The sequence below is a fragment of the Aotus nancymaae genome, unplaced genomic scaffold (assembly GCF_030222135.1).
Source record: "Aotus nancymaae isolate 86718 unplaced genomic scaffold, 86718_ANA_hifiasm-v0.15.2.pri h1tg000058l, whole genome shotgun sequence".
NCBI classification, from domain to species: Eukaryota; Metazoa; Chordata; class Mammalia; order Primates; family Aotidae; genus Aotus; species Aotus nancymaae.
Genome location: NW_026988472.1, coordinates 2,752,572 through 2,770,860, shown reverse-complemented (window position 1 = coordinate 2,770,860; position 18,289 = coordinate 2,752,572). Strand labels below are relative to the sequence as shown.

General features: G+C 37.0%; 1 protein-coding gene across 4 annotated transcripts in view; it reads left to right on the top strand.

Moving 5' to 3' along the window:
- The window catches only part of FAAH2 (fatty acid amide hydrolase 2), a 395,527-nt gene extending 377,682 nt beyond the window's left edge, over positions 1-17,845 (top strand). For all 4 annotated transcript variants that reach the window (XM_064364306.1, XM_064364308.1, XM_012440368.2 and 1 more), the window contains one exon: positions 17,406-17,845. In XM_064364306.1, the coding sequence (XP_064220376.1) occupies positions 17,406-17,581 (176 nt within the window). In that variant the 3' untranslated portion in view covers positions 17,582-17,845. The remainder of the gene's footprint in view (positions 1-17,405) is intronic.
- The last annotated feature ends 444 nt before the right edge of the window (positions 17,846-18,289 follow it).

Genomic DNA, 18,289 nt, shown 5'->3' with positions numbered 1-18,289 from the left:
GATGTGTGGTGTTACTTCTGAGGCTTCTGTTCTGTTTCATTGGTCTGTATCTCTGTTTTGGTACCAGTACCATGTTTTTATTTTTTTTTTTATTTTTTTTTATTTTTTTATTTTTTTTTTTTTTAAAGACAGTAGTTTTTTTTTTATTTTTTTATTTTTATTTATTTATTTTTTTTTTCAGTAAACGTTTTTTTTTTTTTTTTTTTTTTTTTTTATTGCATTTTAGGTTTTGGGGTACATGTGAAAAACATGCAAGGTTGTTGCTTAGGTGCATACGTGGCAGTGTGATTTGCTGCCTTCCTCCCCTTCACCCATATCTGGCATTTCTCCCCATAGCTTTGTAGTATAGTTTGAAGTTAGGTAGCGGGATGCCTTCAGCTGTGTTTTTTTCTTTTTAGAATTGTCTTGGCCATGAGGGCTCTATTTTGATTCCATATGAAGTTTAAGCCTTTTTTCCAATTGTGTGAAGAAAGTCAGTGGTAGTTTGATTGGGATAGCATTGAATCTATAAATTACTTTGAGAAGTATGGCCATTTTCACAATATTGATTCTTCCTAATCATGATCATGGAATGTTTTTCCATCTGTTTGTGTCCTCTCTTATTTTCTTGAGCAGTGGTTTGTAGTTCTCTGTGAAGAGGTCCTTCACATCCCTTGTTAGTTGTATTCCTAGGTATTTTATTTTCTTTATAGAAATTGTAAATGAGAGTTCACTCATGATTTTATTCTCTTTGCAGGAATTGTAAATGGGAGTTCACTCTGTCTGTTACTGATGTATATAAATGCTTGTGATTTGTGCACATTGATTTTGTATCCTGAGACATTGCTGAAGTTGCTTGTCATCTTAAGGAGATTTAGGGCTGAGATGATGGGATCGGTCTTCTAAATATACAATCATGACATCTGCAAATAGAGACAATTTGACTTTCTCTTTTCCTGATTTAATAACCTTTATTTCTTTATCTTGCTTGATGGCCCTGGCCAAACCTTCCAGTACTATGCTGAATAAGAGTGGTGAGAGAGGGCATCCTTTTCTTGTGCCAGTTTTCAAAGGGAATGCTTCCAGTTTTTGTCCATTCAGTATGGTATTGGCTGTTGGTTTGTCATAAATAGCTTTTATTATTTTGAGATATTTTCCAGTGATACCTAGTTTATTGTGAGTTTTAGCATAAAGTGTTGATGAATTTTGACGAATGCTTTCTCTTGCATTTATTGAGATAATCTTGTGGTTTTTGTCTTTCATTCTGTTTATGTGATTGATAACATATATAGATTTGCATATGTTGAACCAGCCTTGCATCCCCGGGATGAAGCCTACTTGATCATAATGAATAAGCTTTTTGATGTGCTGTTGGATTCAGTTTGCCAGTATTTTATTGAAGATTTTCACATCAATGTTCATCATGGATATTGGCCTGAAATTTTCTTTTTTAGTTATGTCTCTGCCAGGTTTTGATATCAGGATGATGTTGGTCTCATAAAATGAGTTAGGGAGGATTCCCTCTTTTTATATTGTTTGGAACAGTTTCAGAAGGAATGGTACTATCTCCTCTTTGTACATCTAGTAAAATTCTGCTGTGAACCCGTCTGGTTCCAGACTTTTTTTGGTTGGTAGGCTATTAATTGCTGCTTCAACTTCAGACCTTGCTATTGGTCTCTTCAAGGATTCGACTTCTTCCTGGTTTAGTCTTTGGAGGATGTAAGTGTCCAGGAATTTATCTATTTCTTCTTGATTTACTGTTTTACTGGCATAGAGGTGTTTGTAGTAATCTATGATGGTTGTGTATCTGTGGAATCCATGGCAATATCCCCTTTATTTTTTTATTACATCTATTTTATTTTTCTCTTTCTTCTTTTTTATTAGTCTGAGTAGTGGTTTATCTATTTTGTTGATGTTTTCAAAAACCAGCTCCTGGATTTATTGATTTTTTTGAAGGGTTTTTTTTGTGTCTCTATCTCTTTCAGTTCTGCTCTAATCTTAGTTATTTCTTGTCTTCTGCTAGCTTTTGAGTTTGTCTGACCTTGCTCTTCTATTTCTTTTAATCATGACATTAGGGTGTGAATTTTTTACCTTTCCTTGCTTCTCATGTAGGTGTTTAGTGCTATACATTTCCCTCTACCCTGCTTTAAATGGGTCCCAGAGATTCTGGTACGTTGTGTCTTCATTCTCATTAGTTTCAAAGAACTTCTTTATTTCTGCCTTCCTTCCATTATTTATCCAGTAGTCCTTGAGGAGTTGGTTGTTCAGTTTCCATGTACTTGTGCGGTTCTGAGTGAGTTTCTTAATTTTTAGGTCTAATTTGATGGCACTGTGGCCTGAGAGACTTATGATTTATATTATTTTGCATTTGCTAAGGAGTTATTTACTTCCAATTATGTGATCAATTTCAGAGTAAGTGTGACATGGTGCTGAGAAGAATGTATATTCTGTGGACTTGGGGTGGAGAGTTCTGTATATGTCTATTAGGTTCCCTTGGTCCAGATCTGAGTTCATGTCCTGAATTTCCTTGTTAATTTTCTGTCCCATTGATCTGTCTAATATTGACAGAGGAGTGTTTAATTCTCCCACTATTATTGTGTGGGAATGTAAGTCTCTTTGTAGGTCATTAAGAACTTGCTTTATATATCTGTGTGCTCCTGTATTGGGTGCATATAGGTTTAGGATACTTATTTCTTCCTGTTGCATTAATTCCTTTACCATTATGTAATGCCCATCTTTGTCTCCTTTGATCTTTGTTGGTTTAAAGTCTGTTTATCAGAGACTAGGATTGCAACCCCTGTTTTTTTTTTTTCCTTTCCATTTGCTTGGTTAATCTTCTTCCATCCCTTTATTTTGAGCCTATGTGTGTCTTTGTGTATGACACGGGTTTCCTGAATACAGCACAATGATGGGTTGTTAGTCTTTATCCAATTTGCCAGTCTGTGTCTTTTAATTGTTGCCTATAGCTCATTTACATTTAAGGTTAATATTGTTATGTGTGATTTGATCCTGCCATTTTGATGCCATCTGATTGTTTTGCTTGTTAGTTGATGCAGTTTCTTCATAGTGTCGATGGTCTTCATGATTTGGTATGTTTTTCCAGTGGCTAGTACCAGATGTTCCTTTCCATATTTAGTGCTTTCTTCAGGAGTACTTGTAAGGCAGGCCTGGTGGTGACATAATCTCTCACCATTTGCTTGTCCTTAATGGATTTTATTTCTCCTTTGCTTAGGAAACTTAGTTTGGCTGGATATGAAATTCTGGGTTGAACATTCTTTTCTTTGAAATTGTTGAATATTGGCCCCCACTCTCTTCTGGCTTGTAGGGTTTCTGCAGAGAGATCCACTGTGAGTGTGATGGGCTTCCCTTTGTGGGTAATCTGACCTTTCTCTCTGGCTGCCCTTAGCACTTTTTTCTTCATTTGAACCCTGGTGAATCTGAAGATTGTTTGTCTTGGGATTGTTCTTTTTGAGGAATATCTTTGTGGTGAACTTATTCTTCTTTATGGCTTCATAGTATTTCATAGTATATGTGTGCTACATTTCCTCATCCAGTTTATCACTGATTGGACATTTGCATTGGTTTCAAGTCTTTGGTAATGTAAGTAGTGCTGCAATAAACATGTGTGAATGTGTCTTTATATTATAATGATTTATAATTCTTTGGGTGTATACAGTAATTGGATTCAGTAATGGTGAACACACCTTTCCCACCAAACTCTATTGTCTCAGACTGCTGTGCTGGCTGTGTGAATTTCCAGCCAGTGGTTCTTAGCTTGCTGGACTCCTTGGGAGTGGGACCTACTGAGCAATACCACTTGACTCTCTGGCTTCAGGCTCCTTTCCAGAAAAGTGAATGGTTCTGTCTCACTGGGGTTCCAGGTGTCATTTGGGTATGGAATAAAAACTCATGCAGCTAGCTTAGTGTCTGCCCAAACAGACAACCAATTTTGTGCTTGAATCCCGGACACTGGTGGTTTAGGAACAGAAAGGAATTTCCTGATCTGCAGTTTGTAAAAACCATGGGAAAGGTGTAGTAACCCAATACAGGAGATCCCAAATTTATAAAACAAGTTCTTAGAGACCTAAAAAGAGAATTAGACTCCCACACACTAATAGTGAGAGATTTTAACACCCCATTCTCAATTTTAGATCAATGAGACAAAAAAATTAACAAGGATATTAAGGATTTGAACTCAACTTTGGACCAAGTGAACCTAATAGACATCTACAGAACTCTCCACCCCAAATCAACAGAATATACATTCTTCTCAGCACCACATCTCACTTATTCTAAAATTTGCCACACAATTGGAAGCAAAACACTCCTAAGCAAATACAAAAGAATAGAAATTATAACAAATAGTCTCTCATACCACAGTGCAATCACATCAGAACTCAGGATTCAGAAACTCACTCAAAACTGCACAATTATATCAAAACAGAACAACCTGCTCCTGAGTGACTACTGGGTAAAAAAAGAAATGAAGGTACAAATAAATAAGTTCACTGAAATCAATAAGAACAAAGACACAACATACCAGAATGTCTGGGGCACACTTAAAGCAGTGTTTAGAGGGAAATTAATAGCATTAAATGTCCACATCAGAAAGCAAAAAAAATCTAAAATTGACATTCTACCATTACAATTAAAAGAATTAGAGAAAGAGGGGCAAGCAAATTCAAAAGCTAGCAGAAGATAAAAAGTAATTAAGATCAGATCAGAACTGAAGGAGCTAGAGACATGAAAAATCCTTCAAAAGATCAGTGAATCTAGGAGCTGGTTTTTTGAAAATTTTAACAAAACAAATAGACGACTAGCCAGATAAATAAACAACAAAAAAAGGAAAGAAACAAATAGTCACAATAAAAAATGATAAAGGAGATATCACCACTGATGCCACAGAAATAAACATTACCATCAGACAATACCACACACACTTCTCCAAAAGAAAAAAAACTAGAAAGTCTAGAATTAATGAATGAATTTCTGGACACACACACCCTCCCAAAAATAAACCAGAAAGAAGTTGAGTCCCTAAATAGACCAATAAGAAATTCTGAAATTCAGGCAGTAATTAATAGCTTCTCAAACAGTAAATGCCCAGGACTAGATGGATTCACAGCCAAATTCTACCAGAGATACAAAGAGAAGTTGGTACCATTCCTTCTGAAATTATTCCAAACAATAGAAAAAGAGGGAATCCTCCAAGCATTATCCTGATACAAAACTCCAGCACAGACACAAGAAAAAAAGAAAATTTTAGGCCAATATTCCTGATAAACACCGATGAGAAAATCCTCAATAAAATACTGGCAAATCAAAATCCAGCAGCACATCAAAAAGCTTATCCAACAAGATGAAGCTGGCTTCAACCCTGGGATTCAAGGCTGGTTCAACATATGCAAATCAATAAATGTAATCAATAACCTAAACAGAGCCAATGACAAAACCACATGCTTATGTCAATAGATGCATAAAAAGTCTTCAAAAAATTCAAGATCACTTTATGCTAAAAACTCTCAATAACCTAGGTATTGATGTAAAACTACTGAAAATAAAAGCTATTTTTATGTACTTATAGCCAATATCATACTTAATGGGCAAAAGCTGGAAGCACTCCCTTTGAAAAATGGCACAAGACATCCAGCAAAATTAGCAAAATATTCTTGAATTATTCCCTTACATATGTTTTTAAGGTTGCTTATGTTTTTCTTCCTCTCTCTCAGGAATGCCAATATGTCACAGGTTTTGTTGTTTTACATAATCCCATATTTCACAAAGGCATTGATCATTTTTTTAAATTATTTTTTCTTCATTTTTGTCTGACTTGGTTAGTTTGAGAGACTGATCTTCAATCTCTGTAATTCTTTCTTCTACTTGGTCTGGCCTATTATTAAAGTGTTCAACTGTATTTTGAAATTCCTTAAGTGAATATTTTATTTCAAAAAGTTTTGTTTGATTTTTTAAGAAGGTATTTATCTTTTCCTTCATATACTGAATTGTCCTCATAGTTTCTTTTTGTTGGTTTTCAATCTTGTCTTGGATCTTATTGAGCATCCTGACAATCCACAGTTTGAATTACTTATCTGTCATTTCTGATTTTCCGTTTTGGTTAGGGTTTATTGCTAGAAAGCTAGTTTGATTCTTGTTGATATCACAACCTGTAGGCTTTTTAGGGTGTCAGAATTCTTATGATGAGTCCTTCTCATCTGGAGGTATTGTCACTTTTGAAATTTATTTTTGTCCAGATGGTATTGTTTTTCTTTCCCTATTTTTTCTTCTCCTCTTCTGAGGATGTTACTGTAGAGCATTCTGGGTAAAGTCCTTGGCTTTGCTTCTGTTGCCTGTGCACTTCTGCTGGCAACTTTTTTATTGGGCTCTGCAGTTTGATCTGCCTGCCAGGAGATAGAATTTAAGGGTAAAATTCAGATGCGGCACAAACAAATGAATATTTGATCTTTATTTACTGTGAGGGGCTGTCTTTTGTTTCAGGTAATGAGCTGGATAGTGGTGTTCTCAGTGCCCTGAGCTTCCTTTTTGGCTGTGGCTGGGGAGACACACGTGGTCTGATTTAGACCCCTTGACTCACCCGCAAACACTCCAATGATAAGCACAGGTACTAGTCCTGATAGAGGTGGCTGGGGGAACTTCTGGTGCACACACTTAGGCCTCTGCTGGAAGTGAGGGGGTTGCACTGCCTCCTAAATAGGTGAGAATATAATATGTTCCTTTTTCACACCCGGGTTCTAGGGCTCATTATATACACTTCAAAGGCACATTGTTGTCTCTTTCTAGGCCACAGTGTGTCTGAGAGCCAGGGAAAATGCCTCTCTTGCAACTCTCCATTGGGGTGTTTTTGAGGCAGAATATCTTTACTTAGCCCAAATACAAACAGCTTTATGGCTCACCTGTTCTTCAACATATTAATGTTGCTGCTTCATGTAAGGGAGAGGTCTACCTTTCAGTCAATGTGGTGGGTGTCATTTGTGGTTGTGTGAGCTCGTTAGGTTAGTCTGATCTCAGGTGCCAGAAGGACTGGATAGATACTAACTGTTAGACTGGGTTAGATAGTTTCCCAGTCCCCAGGCCCCTAGATGGGCAACTGTATGAGATTAATGAGTCTTGAAGGGGCTGGACCTGGGTTGGGCCGGGCTGGACCTGGGTTGGGCCAGCCTAGAGTTCAGTGCTCTCTGTAATGAGGAGAGTTGGGTTTTATTCTGGGTCACTGGCTTAACTCTCTGGCAGGTCAGGCAGACCAGTCAGGCAGTGAGAACCTGAGGGCAGATAACAGGCCTGTAATTATTGGGCTCTCCAAAAACTCTGAGTTGCAGCTGAAATATTCAGTTGGGGCAGACAGCCAAGCTGTAGACCTTTCACTGGGTAGGGCAGGTCCCTGAAGTTGGAAAAATGGAGACTGAAAGCTGTGAGGTACTTGGTACACTCACACTTTCCTGCTACAAAAACAGTGTTGGATTTTGTTGTGGAAGGAATGCACAGGTAGATACCAGGACTCCTTACTCCCTTCCTGGTCTAGAGTTCGCAGGGGCAAAGTTAGTGGCAGTGGTGGCTGCAACATGTTTGGCAGCAACCTCGGGGAATTAGGCTGTCAAAGAAATGTCAAGCCATGGCCACAGTGTTCAAGCAGGGGCAGGCAAAGGGGCACTGGTGACCTGGAGCATGCCAGACCTATTTGGTGGGAAGCAGTAGAAGTGGGGAGTTGTGTGCATTGCAGTCTACCTCCTGCTCCTTTGTATCTCGTCTGTGGTATCTGTGCTGAAGGCTGCAGAAGTGCCTAGCTTTCCCATTTCCTCCCTAGCACAGGTGAAAGAGGGATGGTGTAAATTCTGTTATTTAAAAGTTGGCTACTTTGATAGTGTCCCATAATTCTCAGACCTTCTTCAGTATATTTTTCTTATATTTTCTTTAATGACTTTAACTTTCCTTAAATAATTTTTTAAAATTTATTATTCTTTTTCTCAGTGCTTTCTCTTTGCCAAGAGTTCATATTATTTTCACTGCTATGTAAAAATTCTTATTTTATTTATTTATTTATTTTATTATACTTTAAGTTCTGGAATACATGTGCACATTGAGCAGGTTTGTTACATAGGTATACACGTGTCATGGTGGTTTGCTTCATCGATCACCCCGTCATCTACATTAGATATTTCTCCTAGTGCTATCCATCCCCTAGCCCCACAAACCCAGACAGACCCAGGTGCATGAAGTTCCCCACCCTGTGTCCATGTGTTTTCATTGTTCAACTTCCACTTATGAGTGAGCACATGTGGTTTTTGGTTTTCTATTCTTGTGTTAGTTTGATGAGAATGATGGTTTCCAGCTTCATCCATGTCCCTGCAAAAGACATGAACTCATCCTTTTTAAAAATGTTTTTAAAGGTACTTTAGGTTCTGGGGTACATGTGCAGATCATGAAGGATTGTTGCATAGGTACATACATGGCAGGGTGGTTTGCTGCCTCCATCATCATGTCTCCTATATCTGGCATTTCTCCCCATGTTATCCCTCCCCAACTTCCTCACCTCCCACTGTCCTTCCACTAGACCCTGCAACAGAACCCAGTGTATGATTCTCCCCTCCCTGTGTCCATGTGTTCTCATTTTTCAACACCTGCCTATGAGTGAGAACATGCCTTGTTTGATTTTCTGTTCTTGTGTCAAGTTGCTGAGAATGATGGTTTCCAGATTCATTCATGTCCCTACAAAGGACACATACTCATCCTTTGTTATGGTTGCATAGTATTCCATGGTGTATATGTGCCACATTTTCTTTGTCCACTCTATCACTGATGGATATTAGGTTGGTTCCAGATCTTTGATATTATAAACTATGTCATAATGAACATACGTGTGCATGTATCTCTATAATAGAACGATTTACAACCCTTTGGGCATATACCTAGTAATGGGATTGCTGGGTCAAATGGAATATCTATTTCTAGGTCCTTGAGGAATCGCCACACTGTCTGTCTTCCACAGTGGTTGAACTAATTTGCACTACCACCAACAGTGTAAAAGTGTTTCTATTTCTCCACATTCTCTCCAGCATCTGTTGTCACCAGATTTTTAAATGATTGCCATTCTAACTAACATGAGATGGTATCTCAATTTGGTTTTGATTTGCATTTCTCTAATGACCTGCAATGATGAGCATTTTTTCATATGTTTGTTGACTTCATATATGTCTTCTTTAGAAAAGTGTCTGTTCATATCCTTTGCCTACTTTTGAATGGGTTTGTTTGTTTCTTGTAAATATGTTTTAGTTCTTTGCAGATTCTGGATATTAGCCCTTCATCAGATGAGTAGATTGCAATTTTTTTCCCTTTCTGTTGATTGCCAGTTCACTTTAATGATTATTTACTTTGCTGTACAGAAGCACTGCAGTTAATTACATCCTATTTGTCTATTTTGGCTTTTGTTGTCAATGCTTTTATTGTTTTAGTCATGAAGTTCTTGCTTATGCCTATGTCCTGAATGGTATTAGCTAGGTTTTCTTCTAGGGTTTTTATGGTGTTAGGTCTTATGTTTAAGTCTTTAATCCATCTGGAGTTAATTTTAGTGTAAGGTGTCAGGAGGGGTCCATTATCTCTTTCTGCACATGGCTAGCCAGTTTTCACAACACCATTTATTAAACAGGAAATCATTTCCCCATTGCCTTTTTTTGTCAGGTTTGTCAAAGATCCGATTATTGTAGATATGTGTTGTTGCCTCTGAGGTCTCTGTTTTGTTCCATTGGTCTATATCTCTGTTTTGGTACCAGTGCCATGCTGTTTTGATTACTGTAGACTTGTAGTATAGCTTTAAGTCAAGTAGCATGATAACTCCAGCTTTGTTCTTTTTGCTTAGGATTGTCTTGGCTATGTAGGCTCTCTTTTGGTTTCATATAAAGTTTAATGTGCTTTTTTTCCAGTTCTGTGAAGAAGGTAATTGGTAGCTTGATGGAGATAGCATTGAATCTGTAAATTACTATAGGCATTATGGTCATTTTCACAATATTGATTCTTCCTAACTATGAGCTTGGAATGTTTTTCCATGTGTTTGTGTCCTCTCTTATTTCATTGAGAAGTGGTTTGTCATTATCCTTGAAGAGGTCCTTTAAATCCTTTGCTAATTGTATTCCGAGATATTTTATTCTTTTTGAAGCAATTGTAAATGAGATTTCATTCATGATCTTGCTCTGTGTTTGACTGTTATTGGTGTGTATGAATGTTTGTGATTTGTGCACATTGATTTTGTATCCTGAGACTTTGCCAAAGTTGCTCATCAGCTTAAGGAAATTTTGGGCTGTGATGATGGAGTCTTCTTTTATTTTCCCAAATAATCATATTTTAATAAATTTCCATATGTTCATCGAGTTTAAAAAATCTTTCTTGATGTTAGGGACTTCTCTTTTTTTTTTTCTTTTTTTTTTGAGATGGAGTTTCGCTCTTGTTACTCAGGCTGGAGTGCAATGACACGATCTTGGCTCACCGCAACCTCTGATTCCTGGGTTCAGGCAATTCTCCTGCCTTAGCCTCCCGAGCAGCTGGGATTACAGGCATGCGCCACCGTGCCCAGCTAATTTTTTGTATTTTTAGTAGAGACGGGGTTTCACCGTGTTGACCAGGATGGTCTCAATCTCTTGACCTCGTGATCCACCTGCCTCGGCCTCCCAAAGTGCTGGGATTACAGGCGTGAGCCACCGCGGCTGGCCGGGACTTCTCAATATACAATTATATCATCTGCAAATAGAGTCAATATGACTTCCTCTATTCTTAATTGAATACCCTTTATTTCTTTATCTTGTCTGATTTCCCTGGCCAGAACTTTCACTACTATGTTGAATAGAAGTGGTGAGAGAGGGCATCCTTGTCTTGTGAAGATTTTCTAAGGGAATGCTTCTAGCTTTTTCCCATTTAGTATATTATTGTCTGTGAGTTTGTCATAGATAGCTCTTACTATTTTGAGGTATGTTCCATAAGTACCTAGTTTATTGAGAGATTTTGGCATGAAGGGCTGTTGAATTTTGTCAAATGCCTTCTCAGCATCTTGAGATTATCATGTGTTTTTTTGTCTTTGCTTCTGTTTATGTGATGGATTACGTTTATTGATTTGCATATGTTGAACCACCCTTGCACTCCAGCTATGCAGGTGACTTGATCATGGTGGATAAGCTTTTTGATGTGCTGTTTGATTTGGTTTGCTGGTATTTTATTGAGAATTTTCTCATCAATGTTCATCAAAGATATTGGCCTGAAATTTACTTTTTCTTGTTGTGTTTGTTGTGTCTCTGCCAGGTTTTGTTATCACGATGATGATTGCCTCATAAAATGAGTTGGGGAGGATTCCTTTTTTTTCTACTGTTTGGAATAGTTTCAGAAGGAATGACACCAGCTCCTCTGTACTTCTGGTAGAATTCAGCTGTGAATCCTTCTGGTCCTGGACTTTTTTTGGTTGGTAGGCTATTACTTGCTGCCTCAACTTCAGAACTTGTTATCTTTCTATTCAGGGAATCAACTCCTTCCTGGTTTAGTTCTGGGAGGGTGTAAGTGTCCAGGAATGTATGCATTTCCTCTAGATTTTCTGGTTTATTCATATCAAGGTGTTTATAGTGTTCTTTCATGGTAGCTTTTATTTCAGTGGAATTGGTGGTGATAGCTCCTATATCATTTTTTGCATCTATTTGATTCTTCTCTCTTTTCTTCTTTATTAGTCTGGCTAGTGATCTATCTATTTTGTTGATGTTTTTTAAAAAAACAGCTCCTGGATTGATTGATTTATTTATTTTAAGGGTTTTCTGTATCTCTATCTCCTTTAGTTCTGCTCTGATCTTAGTTATTTCTTGTCTTCTGTTAGCTTTTGAATTTGTTTGCTCTTGCTTCTCTAGTTCTTTTAATTGTGACGTTAGATGTTGATTCTAGATCTTACCTTGTTTCTCATGTGGGCATTTAGTGCTATATATTTCCCTCCATACACTGCTCTCAATGTGTCCCAGAGATTGTGGTACATTGTGTCTTCAGGCTCACTGGTTTCAAAGAACATCTTTATTTCTGCATTCATTTCATTATTTATCCAGTAGTCATTCAGGAGCAGGTTGTTCAGTTTCCATGTACTTGTGTGATTTTGAGTGAGTTTCTTAATTCTGAATTCTAATTTTATTGCACTGTGGTCTGAGAGACTATTTGTTATGATTTGTATTCTTTTGCATTTGCTGAGGAGTGATTTACTTCCAACTGTGTGGTCAACTATAGAATAAGTGCTATGTGTTGCTGAGATGAATGCATATTCTATTGATTTGAGGTGGAGAGTTCTGTAGATGTCTATTAGGTTCACTTGGTCCAGAGTTAAGCTCAGGTCCTTAACATCCTTGTTAACTTTTTTGTCTCATTGGTCTGTCTAATACTGAGAATGGGGTGTAAAAGTCTCCCACTATTAGTATGTCAGAGTCTAATTCTTTTTATAGGTCTCTAAGAACTTGCTTTATGAATATGGCTTCTCCTGTATTGGGTCTATATATATTTGGGATAGTTAGCTCATCTTGTTTCATTGATTCCTTTACCATTATGTAATGCCCTCCTTCATCTCTTTTGATCTTTGTTGGTTTAAATTCTGTTTTATCAGAGACTAGGAATGCAAACCCTGCTTATTTTTGCTTTCCATTTGCTTGGTAAATCTTCCTCCATTCCTTTATTTTGAGTCTATGTGTGTCTTTGCCTGTGTAATGTGTCTCCACCTGTGCAATGTGTCTCCTGAATACAGCACATCAATGGTTCTTGCCTTTTTATCCAATTTTCCAGTCTGTGTCTTTAAATTGGAGGCATTTAGCCCATTAACATTTAAAGTTAATATTGTTATGTGTGAATTTGATCCTGCCATTTTGATGCTAGCTGGTTGTTTTGCCCATTTGTTGATGCAGTTTCTTCATAATGTCAATGCTCTTTGCGATTTGGTATGTTTTTGCATGGCTAGTACCAGTTGTTCCTTTTCATGTTTAGTGCTTTCTTCAGAAGCTCTTGTAAGGCAGGCCTGGTAGTGGTATAATCTCTCACCATTTGCTTGTCATTAATGGATATTTTTCTCCTTTGCTTATGAAACTTAGTTTGGCTGGATATGAAATTCTGGGTTGAACATTCTTTTCTTTAAGAAATATGTTTCTTTTATTAAAGAAACATTCTTTTCTTAATGTTTCCTTTCTTAAAGAAACATTCTTTTCTTAATGTTTCCTTTCTTAAAGAAACATTCTTTTCTTTAAGAAATGTTAAATAATGGCCCCCACTCTCTTATGGCTTGTAGAGTTCCTGCCATGAAATCCACTGTTAGTCTGATGGGCTTCTCTTCGTTGGTAACACGACCTTTCTCTCTGGCTGCTCTTAACATTTTTTTCCTTCATTTCAACCTTGGTGAATCTTATGATTATGTGTCTTGGGGATGCTCTTCTCGAGGAGTATCTTTGTGGTGTTCTACATATTTCCTGACTTTGAATGTTGGCCTGTCTTGGTTAGGTTGCAGAAGTTCTCCTGGGTAATATCCTGAAGAGTGTTTTCCAACTTGATTTCATTCTACCCATCACTTTCATGCACACCAATCAAACATATATTTGGTCTTTTCACAAAATGCCATATTTCTTGGAGGCTTTATTAATTTCTTTCACTCTTTTTTCTCTAATCTTGCTTTCTAGCTTTATTTCATTTAGTTGATCTTCAATCTCTGATATGTTTTCTTCCATTTGACTGATTCATCTATTGAAATTTGTGTATGCTTCACGAAGTTGTTTTGCTGTGTTTTTCAGCTCCATCAGGTCATTTATGTTCTTCTCTAAACTGGTTATTCTAGTTAGCAATTTGTCCAACTTTCTTGGAGATTTTTAGCTTTCTTACATTGGATTACAGCATGCTCCTTTAGCTCAGATATGTTTGTTATTTCCCACCTTCTGAACCCTGCTTCTGTCAATTCATCAAACTCATTTTCTGTCCAGTTTTGTTCCCTTGCTGGCGAAGAGTTGTGATTCCTTCGAGGAGAAATAGGCGTTCTGGTTTTTGGAATTTTCAGCGTTTTTGCACTGGTTTCTACTTATCTTCATGGATTTATCTACCTTCGGTCCTTGAAGTCAGTGACCTTTGGATGGGGTCTCTTAGAGAACGTCCTTTTTGTTGATGTTCATACTATTTATTTCTGTTTGTTAGTTTTTGATACTATTTCTTTCTCTTTGTTAGTTTTCCTTTTAACAGTCAGGCCCCTCTGCTGCAGGTGTGCTGGAGTTTGCTGGAGGTCCACTCCAGACCTCACTTGCCTGGGTATCACCAGCAGAGGTTGAAGAACATCAAAGATTGCTGCCTAATCCTTCATCTGGTAGCTTCATCCCAGAGGGGTACCTGCCAGATGCCAGCCAGAGCTCTCCTGTATGAGGTGTCTTTCAGCACCTACTGGGAGGTGCCTCCTGGTCAGGATACACAGGATTCAGGGAGCCATTTGAGGAGGCAGTCTGTCCCTTATCAGAGGTTGAATGCTGTGCTGGGAGATCCACTGCTCTCTTCAGAGCTCAGTTGGAAATGTAGAAATCACCTACCTTCTGTGTCTATCTGCCTGGGAGCTGCACACCAAAGCTGTTGCTATTGGACCATCTTGGACAAGCTCCCAAGTACTTTCACGTATAACTTTTCTTAACTACTTCTGAATTCATTATCAGCCATTTCATAGATCTCTGTTCATTCAGGGTCCATGATTAGAGGTTTATTAGTCTATTTCTGTGATTTCTGAAAATTATTTGTAATTTTTGTGTCCTTGTTTTTGTGTGTATGCATTTGAGGACGTGGCCACCTCTTTCAGCCTTTGTAAGCGTTCTTTGGAAATGATAATCTTTCTTTCTTTTTTTTTTAAAGCTCTGAATAGAAGAATTATTTACATGATAGGTGATATTTACCAGTTCTCTATAGCAATAATCAGTCTTTATAGTGAAACATTACATGTATTCTCATTATAGTCTGAAAACAAGGCTGCGCATTCTTTGCATTTTTATAATTAGTATTATTCTGGATGTTCTAAGCAATGCAGTCAGATAAGAATAAAACTAAGCATATCAAAATTATCATCAAAGTGAATGGAATGAGGTGTAGTGACTTGCTCATGTAATTCCAGAACATTTGAAGGCCAAGGTGAGAGGATCACTGGAGGCCAGGTGTTCAAGACCAGCCTGGACAACAGAGTGAGATCCCATCTCTATGAGTGAGAACATGTGGTGTTTGATTTTCTGTTCTCATGGAGTGAGACAAGTGTGAGCATCCTGTAAAGCACCTCACAATGGTGAGGAAGCTGGATGTTCGTTTACAACTCTCTTTTCCCCTGCAGAAACATGTGCCCCAGGAAATCCTCTGTGGCACTGTTACAGCTTGAGAGAGGGTGATACAAAGTGAAACTATTCCTCTTACCCTTTGAATACAGCTGTTATCAGTTCTATGGTTGGAAGGGCTAACTTCAAAATTTAGGGATATGGATGAAAATATTCTTATCTGAGGATATTTGGTAGTTGGATTTCTGTGATGGGGACTGGATTTGAGAACTCCTGTTCCATTATCTTGCTGACATCACTCTCTTTATTTTCCCCTCAGTTTATTTTTAGTAAAGGTTTCAAGACAATTCAATGAAGAATTAGTAGTCTTTTCATCAAATGGTTCCAGGACAACTAGATATCTACATGCAAAAGCATAAAGTTGGAGCCCTGCCACATACACACCATATACAAAAACTAATGTAAAATGAATCCAAGACCTAAATGTAAAAGCTAAAACTGTAATATTTTTATAAGTAAACATGAGTACATCTTCATGACCTTGGGATACTAAAAGTTTCCCTAGATACAGCTTCAAAAGCACAGGCAATAAAAGAAAACATGATGAATTAGAATTTGTCAACAGTTACCAAAAATTCTATTCCAAAACACAGCTTCAGTAAAGTTAAAGGGAAAGACATAGACCAGGGGAAAATATTTGCAAATTATACAACCACTGGAGATTTATATTCCAAACATATGAAGAACTCTTACAACTTCATAATAAGACTATAACCCAACTTACAATGCACAATGGATTTCAATAGACATTTCCCTAAAGAAAACATACTAATTGCCCATAAGTGCATGAGAGAATGTTTAACATAATTACTCATTAGGGAAATGCACATTAAAAACACAGGAGTTATCAATGAACATTTACTAAAATAGTTATAAACAAAGAGGATGAGGGTTAATGAGCATGTGAAGAAAGTGAACTCTCATACATTGCTGGTAAGGCTGTTGTTAAATTGGTGCAGACTCTTTGGAAAACAGTTTGGCATTTTCTTAAAATATTAAATGTAAGTTTGTCATAAGACTCAACTATTTCATTCATCTACATATCTATATATATGCTCAAGAAATGAAAACAGATATTCATACAAAGACTTATAAACAAATGTGTAACTCTATTGCTGATTTTTGCAGCATAATTAGTAACAGCCAAAACCGTTAGTCCAACTGTTCAGTAACTAGTAAATAGATAATCAAAATTGGGTATATTTATTTAATGGAATACTCTTTATCCATAAAAAAAGAACCATTTATATAAACCTTGAAGACATTGTGCAGAGTGGACCAAATCAGACATAAAATATTGCATATTATAGGATTCGATTTCTAGAAAGTGTTCAGAATATAAATCTATATAGATAAAAATTAAATTAGTGGATACTAGGGATTGGGGGAATAGAGAAATAAAGAGTAATTGCTAAATGGTATGTGGTTTTTGAAGTGGGTGATAAAAATGTTCTTTACCTAGATTGTGGTGATGGTTGCACAATTATGTAAATTTATTTGCAATCATTAAACTGTACATTTGATATGGGGAATCTTATTTTATATAAATTATGCTGCAATAAAGTTTTATAACATGAATGAAGTAAATAATGACAAATTACTGCTCTAGGTTAGTGTGAATTAATATTACAAAAATGTTTATAAGTTAAAAAAATCCACATATTTATGAATATATTATTCTACTCTATAATTTACTCTGGTCTTTCTGAAAGTGTTACAGAAGACAAGTTAGAAACAGCATCATGGGAAAGCACTTTAGGCTCTCATACACACTTTCTGCATTCCGATCTCAATTACAGCTTTTGCTAGCCAAGGGATCTTGGACATGTTACTTAACTTTGCTTTTCTTCAGTTATTTCTTCAGTAAAATAGAGATAATGCATAGCTTCCACATCATGAGCTTGTTGTGATGTCAAATATTTAATACAGGTAAAGTTCTTATATGCTATTAAGTCCTAAGTAGACAGTAAATTGTAATTATATGTTTTCATCTATTATCTTCATTACTGACAAAACAAATGAAGAAATAAGTTTTCAGGAACAGGTCTTGATTTCTCACTTTTTGTTTGTTTCCTTTAGGTGTCTTCAGTGCCCTGGGTTTTCCTGTGACCCAATGCCCACTGGGGCTTAATGCCAAAGGACTTCCACTAGGCATCCAGGTTGTGGCTGCACCCTTTAATGATCACCTGACCCTGGCTGTGGCCCAGTACTTGGAGAAAACTTTTGGGGGATGGGTCTGTCCAGGAAAGTTTTAGGAGGACCTTCTCGAAGGTTAATATGTGAGTTTGTTTGTGTGTCTGTGTGATGGTATTCTATTAATTGGGTTAGATCAAGCACCAGCAGGCAACTGAAGAAACGACTGGGAAATTTATTTACTCATTTAGTTATTCTTTCTACTTTTATTTTCTTCACTAACTGTTGCCTTAATAAAATGGTAATATTTGCTTCCTGCCTTTATGTTACTGGGAAATGAGGACATGTAAATGGTTAAGTGTAATAAAGTTTCTTAAATGCTGGAATCCTGTCTGCTTTGGGTATAGTAGAGAGATCAAAGAAGGAAATGTCCAATGCTAAGGAAGGGATCTTAAGAAAAAGAAGATATGATGCTGAAACTGACAAATGGAGAGTTATGTGTTTTCCAGGCAGGCCATTAAGTAAGGGAATTCCAGTTTGAAGAAGCTACGGTGAAAAAGGAAAGGAGATGCTGCTGTAAGTTCATATTGCTGATAGGGAACTGGAAGGGGGTATATAAGTAATGAGACCATAGTAAGAAAAGCTCTTCCAATATCCCCTTAAAGTATTTCATAATTTTGTTCACTAAGAGATCCTAGAAGCAACAGGCCCTAGAACAACATTTTATATATGGATTTAGAAAGTCATTGTTTGCAACCATCAAAATAATACTTAATTCATACATAGCTCATCAATGGAATGTAAAACCACTGGATAAAAGTTTGAGAAAC